This window comes from Canis lupus, chromosome 19 (genome assembly GCF_048164855.1).
Source record: "Canis lupus baileyi chromosome 19, mCanLup2.hap1, whole genome shotgun sequence".
Lineage (NCBI taxonomy): Eukaryota > Metazoa > Chordata > Mammalia > Carnivora > Canidae > Canis > Canis lupus.
This window is the reverse complement of record NC_132856.1, coordinates 5,168,422-5,187,212: the sequence shown is the minus strand read 5'-3', so window position 1 is coordinate 5,187,212 and position 18,791 is coordinate 5,168,422. Positions and strand designations below refer to the sequence as shown.

The window sequence follows — 18,791 nt, the reverse complement described above, 5'->3', positions numbered from 1 at the left end:
GCTGGGCACTGAGGGGCTGTGTGGCATTGGGTAAGTCATTTTGCCTCTCTGTGCCTTGGTTTTCCTGTCTAGAAAATGGAGAGAAGAGTGTTGTAAGGATTAAATGAGTTCATATATGTGAAGCACTTAGAATGGTAGGCAGCGCTTAGCAAATATTGAGTAGATATTAGCTGCAACTGTTACTATTCCAGAATAAAGAGGTGGAAGCTTATGCCAAACCCAGTAGGGACTCATCAGGGATTTTTTCTTTCTAAGTAGAGAGTGATATATATCAGAGGTAAGGTTTGGAATGAGTACTGGTGCCTGACAAAGTCTGTAAACCCAAAGGAAGGGCAGGAGCTACAGGGTAGCCAGCCAGGGGCTGAGGTTGGGCCCTCAGCTGACCCCATCGGGTGGGCATAAACTAAGGGTGGATTTAGGGGAGATTCAGAGGGAGGGTCACCAGAGCTTGGTGACCATTTGGAAGTAGGGGTTGAGGGAGGAGTGGGCTCTGAGGAGGACTCCCCTGGGGTCTAGCTTGGGTGACAAGGTGGATGTTGATCCTTTACCCTAACAGGGAAGCAAAAAGCAAAGAGGGGGAACTAATGTGGGTGGAAGATGAGTTAGTTGAGATGTGGCCAGTTTGAGGTGGTTGCAGCTCCTCTCTGGGGCTAGGGGTGAGATGGCAGGTGTTCCTGGAGCTCCAGGGCAGAAGGCTGAAGATGGGTGGGGGTCTACCACACAAAAGTGGTTCTCGAAGACCTGAGAGTTGATGGGAACATGCAGAACATGCCAGAGCAGGAGGAGCAGGGGCAAGGCCTTGGGCCTCCTCTGCAAGGTGTGGAGGAGGAGGAAGAGGAAGAGGGGAGAAGACAGTAGCGTGGTGGTCAGAAGTATGGGAGAAAATGGGAAGAACTAGGGCCAGAGAGCAGGTGCCTCTGCTCAGAGGGCAGTCTGGAGGCAGTGGGCCCAGCCCATAGGCCTTCCTATGATCCTACATCAGCCACGGCCCTGGGAGCTGTATGGGCTTTGGGGAGGATTGAGACCCTATCCCTGCTCTCAGGGAGATCATGTTCTGGTGGAGGTCAGACCCATGGGAGGCAGGAAGCGCTCAGGGGCAGCCCAGAGGTGGGTAGACAGCCTCCAGCTGGAGGGGGTGACACAGGAGCTGGGCCTTCAGGGGCCAGTGGGGTCAGGCTCTGCAGGGGAGGTTGAAAGCTTAAGAAAGACCCACAGCTGGGGTGTTTGGGTGCAGCCAGTGCAGGATGAGCAAAGGGGGTGGGCAGGGAAAAATCTGGGAGGACTTGTATCTGGGTAGAGGGACAAGTGATGGGGGTGGTTGCTTCACTGCCCAGGCTGTGTGAGTTGCATTTTGGCCAGGGTGATTTATTTTGAATGAATGACAGTAAAGTAAAATAGCACCTTCTCTCATTGCTGAAAGACTAATTAACCAAACTGATGAACAGAGAAGTGATTGCAACTGTCACAAGAACCAAAATCCGCAGCCCACCCCAAACTGTTCAATGAATTCAGGCCTGCTGTTCAGCTCCAGGCTCTGCTGTTCAAGAAAAGCAGCTTGTTCAGAGGGACAGAGCCAGACCGCAGGGTCTGACCAAGCCAGGGCCTAAGCCCAGCTCCATCACCTCTTGGCACGTCTTTCAGATGATGAGCCTGTCTTGTGCCCTGTGCAAGGGGCAGAATCCCGTCACAGGCAGCAGGGTGAGGTCAAGAGAGTGCCCAGCACCGAGCCCACACGTGGCCGGTGCTCACTGCAGCTGCCTCGGCTCCCTCCTCAGATAGTGATTGGTGTCCCTCAAAGGATCGTGGCCCGTTCCGTCCGCCCAGGCCAGACCGGCTTCCAGGAGGCCTCCAAAGTGACCGTCACCGTGGGAGACAGAAGCTCTAACCTGAGAGGTAGAGAGTGAGGGGCTTGCTTGGTCTGGGGAGGGGCCCTGCCAAGCTCAAGGGCTCCTCATGCCCTTGTCTGCTGCGATTTTCTCTGCTTTTCCCACACAAACTCACCCCACAGCCAGAGAGAACACCTAAACCCCCCATGGGCCCATTCCTTCCAGCTTTTGAGAAATCCCAGTCCTCCACAAGTAGAGATGGTGCAAAGAGATCTTCCTAAAAGAGCCTGGCACCCAGAAACGTCCTGTTTCTGAGTCAGAAATGCCACTTTAGCCCTCGGGCACCCGAGTAAAGAAAGCCACCCTTTCTACCACTCATCCCAGCGGGTACTGACTTAGCAGGCCTCACTGCTGATTTGGGTGTTTGTAATTACCTCTTCTGACTCACGTGCAGAACATTCGACCCTGTCCCCTGCCCCTGACAGCCCTGGACAGCAGCTGTCAGAAATAAATACATCAATACAGGCTGTTTGGGTTTTGTTTTTGTTTTTTTGTTTGGTTGGTTCTTTTTGAAACCACTTAACCGGTAGGATTAAATATGGCTGTTCTTGTTCGGATTGATGAGGCAGCTTTACTGCATCCCAGTAACCTCTGTTTTCCCACCTCCGTGCACGAGGGCAGCTGCACTGTGCCGTTGCCAAAGTGATACTCAGTGTATTAGCGGAGAAGTGTTGCCCTCCTGATGCCCAGGAATAAATTGCCCATCTTCCCCTGCTGCCGGTGACAGAGGACGTGCATTAGTGGCCCGACCCACCTGCCGGGCTGCTGGATGCAGGCTCTCGCACAGATGCTGAAATTCCGATCTGAGGTTGCCCACCACTCAGAATGACCTTCCTCATCCTTATAGTCACCCTCAGCTTTTATAGTCTGTGGCACCACTGTGAAGCTTCCGGCTGCCCTGGGAGCCCCGTGCAGAAGGAGCGTGGGGCACAGGTGCCACTTCCCAGCCCAGCCAGCCTGGGCGTGGCGGCCAGTCGTCCTGGCCCAGGCCCTTCTTACCCACCTCCCGTCTCCAGGTGAGTGCTCCCCCACCCAGATGGAAGTCATAGAGACTCTGCACCCAGAATCGCTCATTAGCTGCCAGCTCCGGTTCAAGCAAGAGGTCTTCGATTTCCCAGCACGCGACATTTTCACAGCAGAACCGGGATTTGACACGACTCTGGGTAAGTTCGGGGGTTGAATGAGAAAATTGGCTCCCTTGAGGTGTTTGGCTCACAACAGCCATCTGCGTGGAGGCGCCATCAGGAACCCAGCCCGGGGACAGATGCCACTACTCTGGCCTCTGGTTCCTTCCGGCCACCGGGAGGGGTTGGCAGTCCTGTGCTGTGTGATGGCCATTGTCCACAGCTGCCTACACACACACAGGAAGGACGTGCTTCGGAGTTGGAAGACCTGGGTTCAAGGTTCAAGACCTTCTGTGCTCTTTCTAGTGCTGAGCCAGTGGGTATTGAGGCTGTTTCCCTTGGTGAAATGGGCAGGAAGGTGCCTTGCTCTGCCTACATGAGAGGGCTGAGTGGTGCACGCGAGAGATGGCTGGAGGGGGCCTGGTTAACTAGTCAAGGGCCACACTGTGTGTCTCAGCATAACTGTTCCACCGTCCATGGAGCTGAAGGCTGGAACCCCAGTCTGGAGTGACCACCTGGACCCCCAGCATGCTGGCCCTGAGAAGAGTGGTCCCCCCCTGGGGTGCTTCAAGGGTTTAGGAGGATAGTTCCTGTGACATGCTTAGCACAGTGCCCAGCACACACTCCTAGGAGTCCTCAATGGTAGCTGCCAATGTCATGATAATGATTGTTGATGAGCATTTGGCCCATTTTTCCGTTCCTTCCAAGAACATGCAGCCCAGTCTTAATTAGGAGGAGTTAGCAACAGCATGATGCCAGGCCATAAGCCCAGCTGCAGCTCCCCGTGGCCCGGGTCAGCACCTAGGCCTCTGCCTAGGATGCAGGAGGTACATCCTCAGGGCACATCGCATGTGGGGCCCAAGCTTTGGGCTTGGCACAGAGCAGGCAGTGGGTGGTCCTATGCCCTATTTATTCCCTAAATGGTGCCATGAGGGGTGCAATGCTAGTTCGGTAAGGAGGCTGACTCACTGAGGGTGCTTGCCTGGCATGGGCACAGAAGGGACTCCAGTGCAGGCACCCTGGTTCCAGGCTTGGAGGGGCCTTCCAGGGCAGCACTCAAGTGTTCATTTAACTCGTTTATCTACTCAGGGCCAGGCATAGAGGATCCAACAGGTACCAAAATAGTCCTGATCCACACCCTCCCAGAACTTTCTGCTGCATCTGGGGCCATAGGCTGTGCTGGGCGTGAGCCCCAGCTGACCTGTAGCCCAGCATCGATCGGGTCATGATGTCTGTTCATCATTTACTCACTGGCACTCTGAGCCAGGATGGCTGGGCCCTGAGATGCAGAGCTGGCCCCCATGTTCCTACTCCCAGGAACGATAGGGACCTGATGAACAGAGCATTCTGAGAAGGGAGCGAGAGTGCTGGTCACAGAAAGGGTGCCCAAGCTGGACTGGGGGTACCAAAGAGGGACATCCCTGGAGGGTCCAGGAGGAGGTGATGCCTCACCTGAGCTCTGAAGGATGAGTAGGAGCTGTCCAGTTAGAAAAGCAAGGAGGAAGTGTAGCATCAGGGCATGGGTGGGAGAGGGGACAGACAGTGTGGAACACCCTTGTCTGCACAGGCCGGTACCTCTGCTTGGTCACGATGCACAGGCTGACGGACAAGCAACTGAAACACCTCAGCATGAAGAAGACGGCACTGCTGGTCACTGCCTCCATCCCGGGCAGCCACATCTCTGGAGAGCATGTGGGTGCCGAGGTGCCCTTCAGCCCAGGGCTATACACTGACCAGGCTGAAATCCTTTTGAGCAACCACTACACCAGCTCCGAGGTCAAGGTCTTTGGTGCCATGGAGATTCTCGAGAACCTGGAGGTGAGTGGCATCCGCACACGAACCAGGGGCCTTTGAAAGGACCAGGAGGAGGCAGGGAGTTCTGGGTAGAACATAGAAGCCCTGGACCACCTTTCTTTAAAATTAAAACTTAAAAATAAAAGTAAATACTCTTTATCCTTTTCTTTGTTTCCACAGCACCACTGTTACCTGTGAGCCTGTATAATTGTGTTAATTACTGTGATTTCTAGAAGTCTTCCCCAGCCAGGAGTTAAGCATGGGAGGGCAGTACTTAGCATAGGGCTTACCTAGTACCTGCTAGTGTTCAGTGAACATTTAGTATGTTCGATGAATGAAGTCAGTGCAGGGATGCGCGCTGCCATGGGGCAGGGGGAATAGCTCCAGTCTCTAACCTGTCACTGCCTCCTGCACAACTGTACTGAGCTCTGGGCCTCAGTTTCTCCATCTGCTGATGCTGGATGAATGATGTCCTGGGTCCTACCACCCAGCAAGCTGGGAGGAGACCTGGGGTGATGTGGTGAAGAGGTTTTTGGCTCCTCTATTCACTCCATCCATGTCTCACTGCCGCAAATGTGGCTGAATATTCTTGGAGCAAGACAGGGATGAATCCACTGCTGGTGACGGAAGGCCTGCCAGGCCCTGGGGTTTGAGCTGCTGGCAATCGGCCATTAACAGAGCTCCAGGCTGTTCCCTTGGAAAGTTGGCGTTTGGTGATAGTTCATGTTAGTTTAGCATTTTTTTAAAGAGCACTGGATTAGAATTCAATGATATTGATTTGTCCTTTCCTCAAAAACACTCCACGTACACACAGTGTGCTCCTTCCCTGACTTTGCAGATTTCACGCTGTCGGTTAGAAGTACCCAGGCATCATCACTGGCCTGGGAAGTGGGGCTGGGGAGGGGTCTTCACCCCTAGCCTTCAGGAGGGGAGCACAGCATGTCAGACAGCAGCGAGGGTGCAGCTCTCCAGCCCTGACGTCTCTCCCAGGTGAAATCAGGGTCCCCAGCTGTGCTGGCCTTTGAGAAGGAGAAGTCTTTGGGGCTCCCCAGCTTCATCACCTACACAGTCGGCATCTCAGATCCTGCGGCCGGCAGCCAAGGGCCTCTGTCCACCGCCTTGACCTTCTCCAGCCCCATGACTAACCAAGCCATCACCATTCCGGTCACCGTGGCCTTTGTGATGGATCGCCGAGGGCCTGGTCCTCGTGAGTCATGGGATGGGACACAGCTGGGATGGACCTGGGCAGGGAGGGCTGGGCTGGGTCGTCTCAGTTGTTTTTGGGAAACTGGGGGTGTCAAGAACTGGACAACTCAAAACTACAGAATGTCCTGCAAGGCAAATATCACTCATTCAAGCAGCCATGTGCACTTTGCTTCCCCATCTATTCTCAACCTGGCAGCCAGAGGGATCCTGTTGAAATGTGACTAGGTCATGCCCCTCCTCGCTCAAAATTCTGCTATGGCTCCCACCTCCCTCATGAAGTAAAGCCCAAGTCTCTGCAGCGTCTTGAAAGGCCCTACATAATCTGCCTTCCTGACCCAGTTATGCTTATCTCCCCCTTGAACACCTTGCTCCAGCCACTCTGGCCTCCTTCCTCTTTGGGAAGCCAAAGAGGCTTAGCCCCCAGCTAAGCCCTTGGCATTCACTCTTCCCTCTGCCTGGGATGCCTTCCCCCCTTGGCCAACACTCCCACCTCCATCAAACCAACCTTCCCTCAGACATTCTCTGCTCATGAAATAGGAAACCTTGAACTTGACTTCCACTCAAACCCTTCTTCTTCCATAGCACTATTCTCAGCTGTCAGCCTGTAGAATAATTAGTACAGTAGCTTGGGTTTCTACCAGTCTTCCCCAACTAGAGACTAAGTGCTGTATGTGGGGACAGCGCTTAGAACAAGGCCCACCTGACATACAGCAGGTGCTCAGTAATGGATGATTCATCGATTCTGTAGTCATTATTAGCACCTGTTGTGTGCCAGCCCCTGTGCTGGACAGAGGCCTGAGAAGCCTCAAATAGGGCATGGATTATAAACACAGTAAAAAAGAAATGATTCTAAATGTGGCTGCTTCTTAATGTGGCTGAAGAAGTGGGCGGCACCCAGAGGGGGTGGGTGATTATACCTCTGCTGGCTGGAGGGTGTAGTTCAAAGGGGCATGGAAGGATGAGTAGGCAGGGGGAGGGTGATGCAGTCAGAAGGACCCTGGGGCGATGTGCTGGATGAGGAGCCTTGAACGCCAGGCCAGGGGTTCAGGCTTTTTCTTGAGAGCAGGGAATAGCCAGGTCAGGTGTGGCTGGGAGCAAAGGGATGGGGTCAGATCAGGGTCAAGGGCACTTGAAGAGGTCCCGCCTTCTTCCTACCAAGCAGGGATGTGTCCTGACCCAGGACAGCCCGGTGAGGGTGCAGGAGGGATGCAGGTTCAGGTAGAGGGAGATAGAAGAGGAAGCCACTGTCTGGGCCACCCTGGGGCGGGGCCCCAAGAGGAGGGGTGGGCTCCCTTGGTCCATGGGCTTCGGGTCTGTCCAGTACCTTTGCCCAACCCTGACTTCCATTGTCATGCCTGCAGCTCATGGCTTGACATTTTCAACACTGCCTTGCCTTTCCGGGCAACTTGGCTGACTCTCGGGCAGCCCACACCCTCTGGACTCCCCTGGACTCCCCCGGACAGGTCTGTCCTTCCTTGGAACGGGTATGGACCCTTAACCCACTCCAAGGAAGCAGGGCCTCAGGTGGAACCAGGTCGGTTCGAGTGGCCCAAGATGGAATAGGACAGAGCACTGGGGAGACAGCCCCCCAGGGCCAGATGCGGCCCCAGGCCCAGGGCAGGCCACCTCACCCTCTGACCGCACACAGACACGAGGGAACTCGGTGGGTTGGTTTGGTGACCTGTCTTTCCATTGATCGCAGACGGAGCCAGCCTCTTTCAGCACTTCCTGGACTCCTACCAAGTCATGTTCTTCACACTCTTTGCCCTGCTGGCTGGGACTGCTGTCATGATCATAGGTGAGGAGGGCTGCCTTGTGTCCCCTGGTGGCTCCCCACCCCCACCCCAACGCTAACCAGCCCTGTGCTCCTGCAGCCTACCACACGGTCTGCGCGCCTCGGGAGCTCACCGCACCTCCAGCCTTCTCCCCGCGAGCCAGCCCTCGCCACAGCCCCCACTGTGAGTAGCCACCTGTGGCTGCGGGAGGAAGCAGGGATCGGGGCCCCAAACCCCCAGTCTCAGAAGCTCTGGCCCTGGGCAGTAGTGGCAGCTGAGGTGTGAGGCCCAGAAGGCAGACCTGGATGCTGGGGAGGGGGACAGTATGCCGGCCCTGGGCCAGGAGAGCTTTCCCCGGGCCAAACCTCGCAGCGTGGAGGGCTGGCGGCCGGGACCTGTCTCTGCAGGTGGCTGGGACTGGCTCCTACCTGCCGGGCTGCTGCAGAGGGCTCTGAGCTGGGTCAGACCTGTTGACTTGGAGGTGGGGGTTCTGGACTGGCCTGATGACGGATTTCCCCGATGGAGAAGAATCACAAGGGCCCGTCTTCCTCATGGTCCAGTTGTCTCTGGTGACCCTGGGCAATTCCACGGGACACCTCTGAGAACTGCAGTGCCCGGCCAGGAGGGCACATGGCAGCCTTTCTTGTCTTCTGTTTTCCATCTGAGGCTTCTCTCCCCTGAACAGGTTTTTGCTGACCTAAGGGGGCATGGGAGGCTTCAAAGAGTCTGAATTTTGGGGAAGAGAACAGTTTTGTATAGGGTTGCATTTTCCTGGTGACCAGATCCCACATGCATTCTGGACCCCTAGAACCATAGCCTTCCACAAGCATTCCCCAGCCGTCCTTGCAGCGGGCACTGCCCCTTTCTCACCCCGTCTCCCCATGCACCCCTCCCTCTGTGTGCTGGAACCACTGCGGAATACTGGCATTTTCTCTCGAACACTCCAGAGACTTCTGCACACAGGGGAGTCTTTGTTCATGCAGCTTTCTCTGCCCAGGAGCGTGGTCCTGCCCAGGTGCACAGGCCCTTGTCCCCACACTCCCTGGGGACCCACGGACACTTCCATGTGGCCCTGAGACCCACTACGTGTCCTCCCCCACAGGTCTGCTATGGGAGGTCAGGGCCTATGCTCCAGGCCTCTCTGCATGTCCAGTCATCACACGTTCCTTGGGTGACATCTCTCCGCCAGCACAGGGCTGCCTGGGGGGGGCCCGGGCCTGGCGGGTGGCCGAGGTAGGCAGCCGCTGTTCGGCACAGCCGCTGAGGAATGCCCGGCTCTCCCGTTTGCTCTGTCGCTCACGCCGTCTCTCTTTCCACCCTAGATTTCGCTGCCTCGTCACCGACGCCTTTCAACGCGCTGCCTCCCAGCCGCAGAGCCAGCCCGCCCTCAGGGCTGTGGAGCCCCGCATACACCTCGCACTAGTCAGCGGGCCCGGTCCTGATGCCCCTGTGCCCCCGCGGTGGGGACAGCCCCGCTCAGCTCGGCCCGGAGCCCAGGCCCCCTCGCTGGCTGCTCTGTGGTGTCCTGTAGGCTCTGCTTATTCTTACACGTCGGAGTTGCCGCTGGCTTTGTTTGGTTTTGTTCCTAGCCTTTGCTAAGACTTTGGCTCATTCCTTTATGCCTGGTTGTCGAGGGTTTCCGGACAACGTGCAGCCATGCTTTTCTTCCCCTGCCGTCTCTAGAACCACTCTCTTCTCAAGACTTCGAGCACGCAGAAGCTCCGTTTACTAGGAGGGGATGTTACTGCGGTGGCCTCAGGGAAAGGACTTTTTAATTACTTCTTAATTTGTGTGGGGTTCCCCCCGACCATGTGGAAACTTCACCCCTAGTCTGGCTCCTGCTAGGAAATGAGGGGAGTGAACACATGTGAATGTCAGGTGCTCACCCCGTGACTGCACAGAAGCCTTAGGAACGCAGCGATGGGGACCCCACGTTGGCTCCCCCTGCCCTGGGGGACACTAAGGGGCCACAGGAGCTGCGAGCCAGGCTACTTTTTGCCCCTCTGTGGGCCACTGTGAATCAATGGCATCCTCTGTTTCTGTTTCCTAAGCATGGAAACGTCTCCTGGACTGGGCCGCAGCCCCAGTGGGATGTTTGGTGGCATCTGGTTCCTTTTCCTTCTCCCCGTGTCTCTGCCCACCTAAGGGACATGGGGATCCTAGTTAGGAAAACATCCTTGAGCCAGAGGCCGGGATCTTTCCTTCTGTTTGTTCTTCTGGAGAAGCCACTGTGTTCCACCCAAGCACAAAGACCCAGTGTTACCTGTTCACCCTTTTGTACTATGGTCATGCACCTCCGCAGACCTGAGCCTCCGGCCCGCCCGGCGCGGGACCGGTCTCCCCGTGGCAGCACCCTGCCGGGCCACGGAGCCCGACCCTGGCCAGTGAGGAGGGTGGGCCTGCCTTCCGGGAAGGGGCCCTCCTCCTTCCCAGCCCCTTGTCCCTGCAGCGTCCGAGGCCTCCGAGCCAAGCGCCGTGCCACTCTCAGGAAGAACTGGAGACGCATCCCAGAGCCAGGCACGCGTGCTCACCGTGTGCGGGAGTCATCCGCTCAGCTCCAAGCCGCACATGGGAGTCCACTTCAGGCCTCCAGGGCTGGGCTGTGCGATTTATTTTTCTAAAGCTGGAGACAGGAAGAATTGTGCCTTTGCATATTACTTAAGCTCAAACTGACAACTTCGATGTAAATAGGCGCATTTCTATTGGGTTTATTTAATAAAGCTCTATATCATTTCTTACGAGGGGCGTGCTCATGGCTGGAACTGCATGCGTGCTGCCCGGGAGGGACCCAGGCTCTGGTGACTTTGTTTCTGGTCGCGGGGGCTTGGGGAGCAGTCCGTCCTGCTGCCCCAGTGCGCCACTCCTCCCTTCTCTGGCTGGCCACCAAGGCCTCCCTCCCTGCTGTCGTCCCCCGGCTGCCAGCCCAGGGTCCCCAGAGGTGCCCGAGGATGGGGCCCTGCCCACACGTCACTGGCTAGCCCCACGGCCCCCCTTTGTCTCTCTCTCTCTCCCTTGGGCACCTCTCACTCTGCATCTGTCCCTTCCTCCTGTCACCCCATTTTCACCCCTGCTCTCAGAAGCTGACCTCCCTGAGGCCACCACTCCCCACACTGACTCCAGCCTGGACTCCACCCGCCCTGCCCACCAGCACCTGCCTCCACGTCCCCAGCCCCTCGCCCTCTGCCTGTCCCAGTGCTTACTCCCCTCAGGGATGGTCCTCTGCCCCCTGCGACCCCCAGGGCCTAGCCTTCTGCCTTCACAGAGCACGCACCTGGGCGCACCCGGGGCCCAAGGTTCTGCAGTCCTGCGTCACGGGTGTGGAAGTGGAGCAGAGGCCTGGAGAGACCAGGTGGCCGCCCAAGGCAGGCAGGCCACCCAGAAGAGCTTCTGGCAGAGGCCGCCCGTCCCCCCACATCACCTACCTTCTTCCGCGGGCCCAGACCCCTGGCTCGGGGTTGGGTGGACAGTGGCCACAGTACCGTCAAGGTCTCCCAGCCCTTTAGGCTGCCGGAAAGGCAGCATGCAGCTGCGTTGTGGGGCCAAAGCATGAGCATGGTGTCCCATGCAGCTCCTGAAATGGACTCACGGGAGGTGCGCCCCCACCTGGCCAGGCAGGCTGCGTGCGGGCGACCCGAATAGCTAGGCCGCTGGCTGGGGAGCCTGTGCCTGGACGCAGGACAGCCTCCCTTGACATGAGAGAGGACGCTCCCCACAGCTTCAGGATCCAGTGGGTCTTCCGCTGCAGCCAAACCTAATCCCCAGCGATTCAGTGGCAGCCCCTGACAGCAAGCCTGGCGCTCGGCTCCCCGCCCGCCTCCTGCAGGCCACGGAGCCAGAGCCGGAGCTCCGCTCCCACCCGCACCGTGGACACTCGCCCCTGCACACTGAGGTCCCCTCCCCAGACCCTCCCCGCCCACACCCTACATCGGGCCTGTCTCTCCGTGCCCGCGGATCTACCATCCCCAGCAGCCTCCCTGCCCCGGCGGCTCCTCATCTCCGCTGCCCCATCTCCCCAGCCAGCTGCTCACAGGCCTGACCGTCACGCCCTCCTGCTTCAACCCTGCAACGGTCCTTGTGGCCCCTCGGTACACACCCAGCAAACTGCAGTTTCCAGACAGGCTCAGCCCCTTCCCCTCTGCTCTTTATCCTCAGGGAGAGGCCGCCACCTAGGCTATCCCCCCACCCCAGGTCCTGGGGCTTTGGTACCAGCCAGGGCTGGGGTGGGTCCTGCACCCACCTTCTCCCTCCTGCATGCTGCTCTGGTCTCTTCCCCTCTCTGGGCCTCAGTTTTCTCCTCTGTGAAGTGGGCACAGCGGTGCCTGCAGAGTTCCTATAAAACTAAGCAAGAAGCCAGGTGTGAAGCCTTCCTTTTGGGCAGTGGGCTGGTGAACAGGGTGTCCTCTCTCCCAGAGTAAATGGCTGATCTGGCTCTCGGAGGGGATGATGGGGGAGGGAGAAGCGGGCCGGGGGTGTGGGGAGGAGGCCCCAGCTCCCCGTGGGAGGCTCTGTGTGGCAGATCTGGCACTGAGGGCCCCGGGCAATGGGGGTGACAGGGCACAGACATGCTTAGCGGCTAAGTGCCAACTTTAGGACGTGTGAGCCCCAGTCATGGCCTGCCCGCGCTGGGAAGCTGTGTGTGGAAGCTAAGAAGCTAAAAGCACCGTCAGTGCCCCAGGCCTCATTCCCCGGATTGGGAAATGAGGAAGACACTGTCCTCGCAAGGATCCTGTGAGGACAAAATGAGCTGATAGACGGGAGGCGCTGTGTCCACATATGCTGCTGTCACTGTTGTTGGGAAAAGCTGGCACGGGGCCCATGAGGGTCCAGATGGAGAAAGAGCGTTCATTTGGAGAATGGCGAGATAGACAGCAGGTGAGAAAGAGAGAGGGTGCTCCCCTAGCGCCCTGGCCCTCTGTTGTCATGCCCAATGCTGTGTTGCAATTGTCGGACCTCACTATCCCCAGCTGGGACCTCCCTGAGGCCGGTTCTACTACGGCCCCGGGACCTGGCACACAAGAAGACCTAGCTAGAAAGCATTCAATCAACGTCCTGTGTTCAGCACAGGGCCTGCCTGACATGCAGCACTCGGTAAGTGTCAGTATTGCCTTCAGGGAGGCCCCCTCAGCAACACAAGACGGCTGCCAAGATCCAGGCATCACATCACATCCAGACATGGCGGCATCCAGAAGAAGAGAAAAGGCAAGAGACAAGCTCTCCCTGTCTCCTGAGCACTAAAGACTTCGTTCTGGAAGGCTCCTCAGCAGACAGCTCCCTTCCTATCTATAGCTGGGGTGGGCTCTGATGGCCATTCTGGTCCCATGGCTAGTGAGGGCGATGGGATGGTCGTGTCCATGTGGCCCATCAGGCTGACTGGATGTCAGCGTGTCAACCCTCTCAACTGGTTTCGGATCCAAATAGAAAGGCCTCAGCCTCTGCTCAGTTGGTTTTCTCTCTGATAATGGCATTTTCCTCCCTTTACCCATCTCGGATACTCTAGAGTTAGCCAGACACACGGGTGGGAAGCCTGGGCCTTACCTGCAGAGGTGAACACCATCTTAAAGCACACACGGCGCAGATGCATGTGCTGCCGGAAGCAGGCCGACCTTGCCAGAAGTGAGGCATTGACAAAACCAGAGGACGCACAGCACATTCAGCTTTCAGCTCCCAAACTAACCATGCTACTTTCGCTCTCTAAAGGGTGCCAAAAAATGCTTTTAGCACCATTTAGCACTAAAAATATAGTATTGCATATAGTTTTTTTTTTCTCCAGATTTCCTAAGTTTGGACAAAAATTAACTCTCTGTGCCCATTTCTCCCTGCTTCTGTGTGTGTGTGTGTGTGTGTGTGTGTGTGTCTTGGGTGCTCTGGAAATGTTCCATCTCAAGGTCTGATGGAATGGCTAGGGGATGGGGGGTGAAGGTCTGGGCTAGTGGGGAGTGTGTGAAGCTTAGAGATCAGGTGGCCAGGAGTCTGGCCTACTTGCTGGAGCTAGGGGGAATCATTCCACCTTTCCAGGCTGTGCCTCATTCCACAAAGCGGCCATCCTGATATCTGTCCTGCCCCCCGCCCACCGGCGGAAAGCAGGTGCGCTATTATTCCAGGCTTCTCCCTCTTTATCTGCACGCCCTCCTGCACATAAGTCTGCAGAGCCGCCCCCCGGAGCTGAAGCGTACGCCCTCCCCATGGGCCTTGGCCATGATCCTGTGACTCGCTTCAGTTGGTAGGATGTGGTAGAAATGACAGCACGTCAGCTCAGAGTCTGGGCTTAAGGAGGCCTCAAGCTTCCCTTGGCCCTTCTTGTGCTTCTGCCAATGACGTAATAAGGAAGCTCAGCAGCTGCTGGTGCAAGGAGGAGAGACACCTAAAAGGGATCTGAAATGAATCTGTCCATCCTGGATCAAATGATCAGCAGGCCCATGACTTGATAAATGACAGTTGTGAAAAACCACTGACTTTGGGGACAGTTTGTTAGGCAGCATTCCTATGGCAGTAGGTGACTGCTACAAAATGTGATATGGATTCCCCTCTGGCTGCCACTGAGGGCCAGCTTCCTGCCGCTTGTCACAGAGTCTGACTGACATAGCCGGGCCTTGGGTGGGGCCCCCTCAGTCCATCCTGTTGGGATTTTCCGGGTGGCCCTGGCAAACGACTGGAAAGGCACCAGGCCTGGCACTCAGGCAGGAGCATCCAAAGACGAAGGACACGGAAAGGCTGTCTGGTGCAGGGCCTTCCCCTCCCGAGTTTCAATTTCCTCCACCTAGCTGGGGGGACGCCATCAGCCACATGTTCAAGGCTGCCAGAGATCGATGGAAACATGGCTCTGAAGGACCCCCTTGCTCCATCAGTGTGGGTCCTGTACCCAAACAAAAACTGTGGAGGTGGGACCACACAGGGAAGGATGTGTTTGGGATGGTTCGTTGAATGAATACAAGAAGGAGCCTCACTGAAGGGCTCAGTGACATGTGGGTTTTCCCCCATCACGGGCTCTAGTTTTCTGGAACCCTGAGCTTCAGGCCAGTGGGCAGAGGACCCAGGCTGAGAGAGGCAGGTGGTGGCTGAAATTCTTAAGTCCATTTCACTGCAAAGGCTCATATGGGGTAGGGCCCCTGCCCTGGCCTCTGCCCAACCACTTCCCCCAGCCACCTCCATGCCGCCTGGCCCAGGGCCAAGCAAAGCCAGCCTGGCAGGTAGCCACCACCTCCCACAGCCAGCCGTGGCTCCCTGGGGCGAGTGTAGCCATTAGAAGAGGCCTCGGGCTGCACAAGCAAGTAAGGCTGCTGACCTCCACTGTACCGCCCCTGCACCACGCACATACCACACTTCCCCATCTCTAGCTTGCTTTGTCGTCACCTCAGCAATTCACGGATGGGTAAACTGAGGCACACAAAGTCACACCTTGTGTAACCTCTTCTGGCGTCTCACAACTGGCAAATGGTGGAAGCAGAATTCAAATCCACGCAGGCGGGCATCAAGGTTTCCTGTTCCACAGCAGTTCCTGCCTGTGCCCACCTGGAATGGATGGTGAGGGCATCCACTCTGGGGCGGCGGGTGCTGTGTGGCCAGGGAGCCAAGGTCTGCACTCCCTCCCTTCTGAGCACCTCTTCTTCAGACTATCTCATGGGTCATTTTATTTTTTCATAAGGAAAAAACCTGAATACCAAAAAGTACAAAGAATGGTAGGACAGCCTCCTGTGCCTTCCACTCGGTGTGGCCACACCAGGCTGTGGTGGCAGTGGTGTTTAAAAACAAAAACAGGGCAGCCCCGGTGGCTCAGCGGTTTAGTGCTGCCTTCAGCCCAGGGCCTGATCCTGGAGACCCGGGATCGAGTCCCATGTCGGGCTCCCTGCAGGGAGCCTGCGTCTCTCTCTGCCTGTGTCTCTGCCTCTCTCTGTCTCTGTCTCTCTCTGTGTCTCTCATTAATAAATAAATTTTTAAAAATCTTTAAAAAAAACAAAAACAAACCACAAATATGACTCAAGTTTCACTTACCCTCTGCCTTTGCTGCCTTCCCTTCCTTTTCAGAGGCAGCTACCTTTATAAATCACAACATATCCTTCCAAAGCAACATTTATTGTCAATAATAAGCATCAGTAAATAAAATATTGCTCTTTTGTGTGTATTTTCATAACTTTGCATGACGGTGACGATATATTATCTCATTCGGCTCTTGTTTCTTTCTCCAGATGTCATGTCATTTATCATAAAGCTTCATTTCAATTTAATTCTTCATTCCCCTATCGTTGGGCAGCAAGTTTTTGTTGTACTGAGTAGTGCTCCAGCGAATGTTCCTGTACAAGGCTCCATGGGCCCAGGGGCCGGAGTTTCTCAGGGGGCATGTCAAGGTAGGGAGCTGCTGAGGCAAAGGGTGTGTCTGTTATCAGCTTTCCTCAATGCTGCTAAATTCATTTCCAAAGCATTGCACGGTTCTCACACCCACCAGCTGGATGCAAGAGATTCTATTCCCCCTGTCCTTGTCAGCACGTCACATTGCCATCCAGGTATATTTATTTTTGCTGGTTTGGTAAGTGAAGTTAAATTTTATAAATTTAATTCAAATTCTTGGATCCCCACCAAAGGTGAATTTTTTTGTTTGTATATTGGCCATTATATTTTTCTCTGTGAACTGCCTATGCTCCACTCAAATGCTGATTTAAAAAAACAAAACAAAACTTTGTCACTCCAAAAGGACAAGTGACAAAATGCTAGGGCGCCTGGGTGGCTCAGCCGATTAAGCATCTGATTCTTGGTTTTGGCTCAGGTGGTGATCTCATGGGTCATGGGCCTGAGCCCCGCTTTGGGCTCCATGATCAGCACAGAGTCTGCTTGGGATTTTCTGCCTCTCCTTCTCCTTCTGCCTCTACCCCACTCATGCGCGCTCTCTCAAATAAACAAATAAATAAAATCGTTTGTTTTTTTTTTAAGAAAAGAGAAATACTATAAAATACCTACTCATGTACCCAACTTTGTATTCAATGTATCAGTTAGCTGTTGCTGTGTAACAAATTCACCCCCCCATCTCAGTGACCTGGATCAGCTAACATTAATTATTTCTGATGAGTCCAGTGATCAGCTAATCTAGCCTGGGCTTAGTTGGGAGTGTCTCTACTCTGTGTGTCTCTCATCCTCCTCCCAGGACCCACAGGCTGGGTGACACATGTCCTCCTCATGGTGACAACCTAGGGAAGAGAACAAGCGGGAACACCATCCAGCTTCTTGAGGGCTAGGCCAGGACTGGCGTACCATCCTCTGAACTTCATCCTATTGGACAAAACAAGTCACATGTCTGGACCTAGAATCAGGGCCTGGAGAATAGACTCACCCTTTGCTGGGAGGCCCTACAAAGCCACATGGCACAGGGTGTGAAAGGAGGGGTGAAGAAACAAGGTCATTGATGCAAATTCATCACGGTTGCCTTTTATGTATTGATCAGTGGTGGCTTGTATTTGAGATACACATTGATATTTTACATATTGATATTTTGTCTGAGGTCTTAAGCTTCTGAAATAAAATTTTGAAGCCCGTTGATCCAGTTCAATTCCCTCACTGTGCAGATGGGAACAGTGAGGCCCAGAGACGGGAAGCGACTAGCCCAGGGTCGTAACTGAGTCACACACCATGTCCTAGCCCCTTTCCCTGACATTTAAGGTCCCCACCCAGCCGGGTGCTGGCCTCCGCAGCTGAGACAGCTCGCACGGGTATAGGAACGAATCCCTGTGAGCATGTTATCCTGTGATTAATTCTCAAGGAGCCAGTTAAGATCTACAATTTTTACATCAAGTAAAGTGAGCAATCACCGTTAAAGAGGGAGAAAAGGAAGAAAACAAAACCCGAGACCATGGGTTTGGTGATCATCTATTATTTAGTTAAGTTTTATGTTGTATGTAATTAGCAAATAAAATTCTGTGGAGGATTTCATTAGCAGCCTCATCAGGTGACCACTTTCATTTGGGGAGTATTTACTGAAAGCAAATAAAGCCCGTTTATAAGAGTCAGGAAAATGCAATCCGAGGGACCCATTGCTTCACTGCATTAAGGCATAATCATCCCAGGGCAGCGACGCTGCCTCCCTGGGCGCCCTTCCCCATGGAGATGACGTGAGGCAAAGGCAGCAGCCCAGAGCTTGGTGGACAGGCCCAGGCACTGAAGACAATGCCCGCCTCGGCCACCGGCCAGCCAGGTGACCTTGACCCTGGGTAAGTCACATCATCTCTCTGAGCGCAGTGGGAGCAGACATTTGGTGCTTGAATACATGGTCTCAGGAGCCACAACTCATCCCCTCTCGGAAACTTTCCCCACTGTCCCCTCAGCCAGCTGCCGACTGAGCAAATTGGTAATCCAGCACGGGCTTGTCACCATGACAGGCCAGGTAGATGTCACGCCCAACGAGCTGGTAGTGGGGCTGTGACCTGGGTGCATGGCTTCACCTGCTTGACTCCGGCCACCACGTGGGGAATAAAGGCCAGTGGCACCATTTCTCGTGGTTTTCTAGAGATTCCCAAAATCCAGATTTGGGGGCTGTGGGGATAAAACCTTCCACTTTATAAATAGTGGTAATAAAATTCAAGGTTAAAGAGTAGAGAAAAGCAACTCGTGTGGGTCAAAGAAACCCACCCTCAGTCCACCAGGTTTCAACCTGAATTTCATAAATGGTAAAATTCTATGCACGTATCTCCATGCTCCCTCCCTGTGGCCCCCGCAGACATGGCCAATCGCTCTGAGCCCTCGTTCCCACTCCTCCCACTCTGCTCAGACAGGACTTAATCTGGCAGCCGGAGCCAGTCAGCTGGCGTTGACGAGGAGCCCTTCATCTTAGAGATGGACAAGGACTGGTCTTAGCTCACCCATAATGAAAGATGTGAGCTATTTCACTGCATTAAGGCATAAACATCCCAGGGCAGCGGCGCTCCCTCCCTGGGGGCCCCATGACAAGCCAGGTAGCAGATGAGAAGGCTTTTCTCTGGCAACCTGCCCGGGATGGACACAGATAGAGGAGGAGACAGGGTGGC

General features: G+C 55.2%; 1 protein-coding gene across 2 annotated transcripts in view; it reads left to right on the top strand.

Annotated features, from left to right (window-relative positions):
- NUP210 (nucleoporin 210) overlaps nucleotides 1-10,523 on the top strand; it is a 105,300-nt gene extending 94,777 nt beyond the window's left edge. The window contains exons 34-40 of one of the 2 annotated variants that reach the window (XM_072784974.1): nucleotides 1,776-1,893; nucleotides 2,903-3,049; nucleotides 4,578-4,828; nucleotides 5,795-6,011; nucleotides 7,713-7,808; nucleotides 7,885-7,968; nucleotides 9,108-10,523. In XM_072784974.1, the coding sequence (XP_072641075.1) occupies nucleotides 1,776-1,893; nucleotides 2,903-3,049; nucleotides 4,578-4,828; nucleotides 5,795-6,011; nucleotides 7,713-7,808; nucleotides 7,885-7,968; nucleotides 9,108-9,208 (1,014 nt within the window). In that variant the 3' untranslated portion in view covers nucleotides 9,209-10,523. Of the gene's footprint in view, nucleotides 1-1,775; nucleotides 1,894-2,902; nucleotides 3,050-4,577; nucleotides 4,829-5,794; nucleotides 6,012-7,712; nucleotides 7,809-7,884; nucleotides 7,969-9,107 lie in introns of those variants that run through there. The other variant, XR_012011492.1, reaches the window with a different exon arrangement.
- Nucleotides 10,524-18,791: the final 8,268 nt, after the last annotated feature.